The 7608-nt window shown below is 42.2% G+C and overlaps 1 protein-coding gene across 1 annotated transcript in view; it reads right to left on the bottom strand.

Moving 5' to 3' along the window:
• The window catches only part of MTTP (microsomal triglyceride transfer protein), a 71266-nt gene extending 65559 nt beyond the window's left edge, over positions 1-5707 (bottom strand). The window contains exon 1 of the mRNA XM_019526538.1: positions 5552-5707. Coding sequence (XP_019382083.1) covers positions 5552-5612 — 61 coding nt within the window. The 5' untranslated portion in view covers positions 5613-5707. The remainder of the gene's footprint in view (positions 1-5551) is intronic.
• Between the last annotated feature and the right edge of the window lie 1901 nt (positions 5708-7608).

Raw genomic sequence — 7608 nt, forward strand, 5'->3', positions numbered from 1 at the left:
AGGGGAGGGTGTGGCCAGCTCCTCATCCAGCTGTCTGAGAGGCCTGTGCGCCCTAAGCCCAGGAGCTGTGGGCTGGGTGGCAGCACAGCAGAGTGGGCTGCCTGAAGGGGTAGAGGCGAAGGTGCATGTTGTAGGTAAGAAAATACAATATATTAGGAAGCTCTCCACACCTTCATTCAGTATCTTCTCTTTGGTCACTGTACTTAGAACCTCCTCCAAGTGGAGTCACAAAAAAAGCAATGAAGAGGTGAAAACATTGTTTTCAGTTCAGAGTATTAAACCCATTTTCTTCAAATAAAATAAATATTTCTTGGAGTTCTGACTCACTGTTATTACATTTATACAATACGTTTTAAAAGACACAAAACCCGGTATCATAGATCCATGTTTCAAGCTTGGGCACTTACATTAGAGTCTCCACTCTCATCTGCAGTGACAAAAATGGGACGCAAAGAATGAAGTCCCTCTTTTGCAAATGTAGGTGAAAGCAGTAAAAGGGAAAAGGCCAGGCATTTCCCTCCACCTGTGCTCTATTCCATGCCCATTCCTCCTCTATTCTCAAGTACAACCCTATGTACAGATCACACATCGCACCACAGTGCCATTGTTCAGGGCTCCTTACAGCCCCAGGAGAAGCTAGATTTTCCCCCGATGGCCTGGATGTGTTGTTCATTCTGTGTGGTGTTATCATTGACTTTTATGTTGTGTTTGCCCTTTAAATGGTATGAAAAGAGGTTTGTTGCTAAAGGAACACTGTAAATTCTAATATAATAAAGGGCTTAGTCTGCCTGTCTGTCTGTCCATAACGCTCTTGGAGCACTGATTGGTTACTGAAACAAACAATCAGAATGCGCCAAGAGTGTTCCAGGCAGGAGGCAGCGGTGGCGGCGCAGTGCCATGGCAGAGGGGGCAGGGCAGGGTGTTGGCCAAAGGGAGCAGAGGGGACAGTGGGGCAAGCTTCCTGCCCCCTGCTCCTGGGAGGCAGTGGGAGAGCTCTGTCCCCACCCACTCCCCCCTCCCCACCACTGTCATTCCTGACGGACAATTGGCTAGTTTATACATAAATGCCCTTTATTGCGTTTACAAGGTTTTTCTCCTCTCCTGTTTCTGGCTGTAAAGTACTTTTCCACAGAGAGAATTAACTCGCTCACAAAATAGTTGGAAGGAATGGAGGCTGTGAAACTAACTATACACAAATTGCTATCAAATCCACAGGATTTCACGGGAAAAACTGAGATTTTTGTCCACCCACAATCTGTTTCTAGTTTTGTAGTGATATTAATGCTGTTTGTAACCATAGTGAGCTAATTCTATTCTATCTAGACATTAATGGGTGCAGAATCAAACCTTTACTGCAGAAGCTTCATTCAAAACTGTACAGCAGAGTTAAGCCAGAAAAGAGAGTATTATCTTTGACAGAAGGGATGAATCTGTCTCTTGGCATGCCATGGTTTCCCATTTGATTTGATTCTGATAAATAAATATTTCAGTTAACTGGGTCATGGAAAAATGCAAGGTATTTCTTTATCCAATTGGCAGGTATTAACAACATGGAAAATCTTGTTTTTCATTAAAAACACATTTGAGATCCATCACAATAGCATGGATTTTTTTAAGAACTGAAGCGTTCATAAATAATAAAAATCTCTCAAGACACTGTCCTAGTTTTTGGGCATATGTTTTCAAATGGGGTAAGGAGCAAGATTTATTTGGAAATACCATTTATTGGATCAACTTTATTGTTCATAGAGATTTTTATACAAGATTTTAGGCACAAAATATCCCTCCTTAGATCGCTGCACATTGGGACTACTTCAGGTGTGGTGGCCAATAGTATGCTAAGATAGCAGTATGTCTCAGTTGTTTTGACTCCTATGTGGCAAACTGCAACCAGAAAGAGTCAGTTGGTGTAAACTGTTTTAGTTCCATAGACGTTCAGTAAAACTTGATGGATTTGCATCAGTTCAGGATCTTGCCATTCCTGGGAAGTGGACTATTTGTTCAGGTCAAGAGAACTAGTGCCATAATAGAGCTGAAGTTTAGAACTGTGATCTCTTTCCTTGCTAAAGTAATAATGCTGGTAAGCACTCACTGAAATCTTTAACAAATAGAGGGTCTACTCCTAGAAAACATGTGACTGCTACCTGTAAAGTGCACTCTGCATTCTACCAACTTGGCAACTGAATTTGGCCTTACTGGGAGATGAAAGGATCACCTTTTTGTGAACGTGCCAACACCTTTCAAGAACAGACCCCAGTTCCTTGAAGTAAATGCTTGCTGAAGTTTTGTTTCTCATTTTAAGCATGCTGTATTTCAGCACAACCTGTGTTTTTAATTATTTATTATGCAGTTATGTAGTATCAAGTGAAATTGCAGTACTGTAACATGTCACATTCTTTCTACAGCCCTTCCCACAATATTCATGCAACCTAAAAAGAGACAGAAAGGGCAAGCAGAGCACGTGCATGGAAAACAATTAAGGTGGTGATGGACATGTCCTATTGGCTACATTGATTCTCTTTTTTATGTTAAATTAAATTGACTTTTTTCCATTTTTTCTCCACCATTAAGCCCATGGTTATTTTTTTCTACAGTAATTCTCAGTTAATATACCCTTCATGTATCTCCCTTTCAATATTTCTTCCCCTCTTCATGTAAAAGCAGTTAGCTCATGCAGGAAATAGATAAATGGATTATTTGGGGGCCTAGTTTCTTGTGAGTATCATGGAGGAAATGAGGTGAGTAGGAGGGACATAAATATGAAGAGGTTAGTAACTTTGTATAGCCCCTCAGAAAAGATATCCCATGTGTAGGAAGTAGCATGGAAGAGAGATTGTTTTCAAGGAAACGGGTAAACTGGCTTACAAAACTGACATCATCAAGGGAGAAAGGGATTGTGGTGGGAGATGTGTTAACAGCCTAGGGAGAATAAGTAGGGAACAGAGCAGAGTTTTGAAGGCAAGCACAAGAAGTAAAAGCAAACTTATTGCAAACATATTGCAATAGAAAAGAGAAAGCCACCAAAGGGATTAAAGGCTGTATATTTGTAGAGAGGTTCATGCTACAAATAGAACCATTACTGAAAATACCTTTAATAAATACACTTATCATTTCCTTCACAAGGAAAATTACAGAGCTGTTTAAGGAGGAATATTTCTATTATTTGTGAGAGAGTGTGTGTGTCTTGTTAAACACTGGCATTACGCTGCCCTTAGGAGCTCTGGTCTATGTATCCTACACAATGAGTTGGGATTTTTTTAGCCCCTTATCCTTTTTCCACTGCTGTGAGGGGCAAAACTCCTACTGGCTTAATGAGCAGAAGGATGGGACACCCAGATTTCATTCTGCCATGCTGTCCTAGAATCAGAAATGTCTGCATGAACTATGTAGTATTCAAGGTGGAGTGCATAACACATAGTTTGACTAGTAATGTTAAGTGTCTGTCATTAGGGGTAAGATGCCAATTCTATAATTAAATTGTGATACTGTATAATACAGAAGGTTAAGCTGTATGAGCAGAGACAGCTGTCAAGTCCTGTGCCTTTTATTAATACATTTGGCATGCACAACGTGCGTCTCTAACCACTAGCTGGCTCTAAGGCCATAAATTTACATTTGCCAGTTCTGGTGACATTGGATAGCTTTCAAAACCAAAACCCATGTTTGTTTGAAAATATTTTAAGATGCAACTACCACAAGAAATGTAATGTGTGCAATTAGCTGGTTGATTAAATGTAAAGAATACTACTTAAGTATTTTTTGGCTGGATTGAGACACAAACATATCCCAATCCCAGCTCTGCCACTAACTATATTGTTTGGCCATGGACAAGTTGCTTAGTTTCTAAGTCTTGTTCCCCCACCTCTACAATCAAGATAACGAGACCTAACAGGGTTCTTTTGAAGATCTGGTAATCAGTTACTGTTGATGTACTGCACTAGAGATGTATAATGCTATATGGTTTTTTATATCAAGGAACAATTTTGCTAAATTAATTTTACATTGAATCCAGAAAGAGTAGATACCAGAATTTTGACATTTTGACATGAGTAGCTGTAGAATAAGAACTTTATTGGCAGTCCAGTTAAATTCAGCTACTCATAGAGGGGCTGTATACCACTACACTTTGCAACTCCTGTGGGGGAAGGTGGGCCCAGTAGATGACCAGAAGGAACATAGCTCCCCCAAAACTGAGGGAGTTGGGTTCCATTTTAGCTCCAGCTATGCTAGTATAAAAAGGAGCAACGGGGTTCAGGTGGAAGTGAGATGGGGGAGAAACTACTGGTCTGTGCTTAAACAGATCCAGTGACTCAGATCTTCTACTCAAGGGACAGAAAGGGACAGCAACTGTTAACCCATCCCACAGACTGCCCCACAGTCTAGCCCAAGATTGGAGGGATGACACTCACACCTTTACATTCTCATTCAGGACACCTTCATTAAATTGCATGAATGAAGGTTTGTCTGGGTTTTAGGAATGGCATGTTCAGTGCACTGACTGGTGCTGCAGAATACTCTTAGTTCCCTTTCACTCAAAATGCAAACTGGCTTACAACTTTTGCAAATTTAGCTCATCTTTTACAAACAGTGGCAAAGTAGGCACACACAGCCTTTGTGGAAAGACAGTTTTCCCTGTTCCATGACCTGACAGCATGAGCCTGAAGAGTCTAGTCCCCATGTGTGGATTTTGTACCCTTGACCTTGTGCAGGGTACCTACACAAAGCCTTTTTATTTAGAGCAAATGTGGGTGTCCAGAACTTTACTCTTAGAGCAGATCCATAGTTTCATAGTTGTTAGGGGCTGGAAGGGACCTTACAGATCATCAGGTCCAGCCCCCCTGCACTTGGGCAGGAAAGACCGCTGGGATCAGATGACCCCAGCAAGATGGGCGTCAGGACGCTTTTTGAAGATTGCCAGGGTGGATGACTGCACCACCATCCAGCTCCCAGTGAAGCTAAGTGGGGGTCTTTTGCATTACTTTAATGGGAACTGGATCGAATGCATAGAGACTGATTCTCAAAGTACAGAGTCGTCCGGCTCCAATCCACCAAAGCACTTCAACATATGTTTAACTCTAAGTATGTAAATAGTTTCTTTGATGTCAGTGGTCATGCAGTATGTCAGTGGTAGAGCAAAGAAGGGAACCCAGGTTTCCCGATTCCTGCCAGCCCCATGAACTGTGCACTTGATCACTTTGCTTCTTCCCCAAATTCTGCTGCAATAATCATTACACTAGGGGATGGGCGCCAAGGCACATGTTGACAGCCCAGAAGTCATAAATGTAAGGCCATAGCAGAAGCACTTATGGTGCAGCCCTGTCAAATTCCAACGAATCAGCAAATTCTGTTAAATACCTTGTCACAAGGACACAGAAAGGAAAAGAAGGATCATTACACTTATTTAAGCTGCATAGTTATTATTTAGTGCATGCAATTAAAAACCATGTTGCAGGAGAAACACTTGACATAAGGGCTTCCTTTCTGTTGTAAAAAGATATAAGCATACATTCACCAATATTATCACCAAAAGATTAACATGGCATAGACCTACCTTTAACAGAGGCTGAGTATGTGGAAATGATGCAGAGGAAAAGCACAGTTAGAAGAATCATGCTCTACTCTCCTTAGTGACTGAAACTGGGAATGTTAGAGCTGCCCAGGAGAGAACTCCTTAAACTGGACGGAAGTGGCAGAGAGCACCTCTGAATCTGCAGCACTGTTTATCTAAATGTAGTAAAGGTCAGATTCCAAATTCCACACTCAGGTACTAAGTTCATTGAAGGTCCCACAGTTAATTATTAAGGACTGGGGTAATTGGTGTCTTTTATCCATTTTATTGTTCAGCCCAGCTTTCATTTTTGTTTTTTTTTAAATATTAATCTATTGTAGCCAGGTTCCTGAATGGGGCCCAATCCAGTTCCAAAAGGAATCGATGGGAATTTCTCCCACTGCCTTTAATGGGGGTTGTTTTGAGCCCATTTTGTAAGGGAAAAGAGTCTGCTACCCTCTTCACACTGCCTGGTAATCTAAGTATCCCCATCAGCTTCCTGAGGATTGCTGACAGTCAGGTACTGATAGTGTGAGTAAGTACAAGGCAGTCTGAGGGCTTCATTGGAAGCAGATATATTCTACATTTATATCTGCCTCTGAATAAAAACCCTGGTATTTTACCACACACAGATTTGGACAAAATGTTGATTGCTAATTAGAGTATTTAAGCAAGGAGTTTCTATTATATTTCCATTTCAGGTAGACATTAGCCTGTCATTAGAATGAGAGAAGGTGGAGATAGAAAGGTCTATTTGGCTGTTCACACTGTTCCCCTGCCAGTGAGGACTGTTCTGTAATTTGAATTTTCTAGTGTTTTATCAAATCTAGCTTTAAATGTCTTAAACACCTTTGGGAAACTTCCACAGTCTGAAAAATAGTTCCCCACTGTATGCACTGTACAAATGTGAACTGTGCCTGTTCTCAGATGCATTCTATCACATCTTATTACTAAATGTCCTGGTACGGCCCTAAATGTTGCCACTCCTTCCTTGAGGATAAATCTCCCTCAGCCTTGTGCCAAGTCCGAGTTTCTCAGGGGTGATGAACAGAATCCTCCCCACCCCACAACTTGGTAATGAAGTGGCAGCATGACCACTCCTCAGCCACTAAGCCAGTCTCAGAGCGAGAGGATCATCCCTACAAGACTTTCATCCCTACAGTGGAATGAGACACATTTCTAAAGGGTCTGTGTAAATGAGATACACCACCCACCCTCCTCACCCCAGCCCTCCCTCTCCTGTGCCAGGGAATGCTAGAAGCCCTGCTGGAGCAAAGTTCCCTGGCACACAATGAGTATCCACCCTTCTGAAAGGTCTCCAAATCATCAGTGAAATTGTGCTGGTTTCTCTGTTGTCTGAGTGTTCTGCAGCCACAGAGGAGGAGGAACAATTTCCCCTCAAATGTTTATCTAGCGATATACCTGTCGGCAATTACTATCTCCTCTCCCTGCCCTTGAGGTTTTTATTGAAGAAGAAGCCGGGGAAAATTCGCCTTCCCATCAAGCCATGTTCTATAAACAGCTATGGCTAATATTAGCCTGTGGCTAATATTATCTGCTAATATATTGTGACATTTTGCCTTATTCCACTGCTCTGGGGCCTTTTGTGTGCCTGCCTCCTTTTCAAGAGCGTCCTGAACAAAACATTGCTCCTAGGCTGTATTTAAATCATAGTGAGAAAGCTATTGAATTATTTCTGTTGCCAAGTGTTGTGTAATAATAAAGAGCTCCAAACTCACCAGGTGTTCACCTTGTGATGCTATAAATGCTTTCTCTACCTTCTCCATTCTGGGTTCATCTACATGCGAATTCATGTGATGCAATAAATTCCAGCACTTATATTGTGTTTATTGCTCCTGGGACCACAGCACATTGAGCCAGGACAGGGCAGCTTTGGCTGGCAGGGGCCTGGGGCATCATCCCGCCAGCCTGGGGCTGCTCCGAGCTGGTTCCGTGTGCTGTGGAGGGGCTGGCTGGGTCATAAGGGTGCTCCAGTGCAGGGCTAGCCAGCAAGCAGCCTCCACACTGAAGCACTCATTCTCCAGCCAGCCCTGTTAGCA

The sequence above is a fragment of the Gavialis gangeticus genome, unplaced genomic scaffold (assembly GCF_001723915.1).
Source record: "Gavialis gangeticus isolate Ggan-Ray unplaced genomic scaffold, GavGan_comp1, whole genome shotgun sequence".
Taxonomy (NCBI): Eukaryota; Metazoa; Chordata; order Crocodylia; family Gavialidae; genus Gavialis; species Gavialis gangeticus.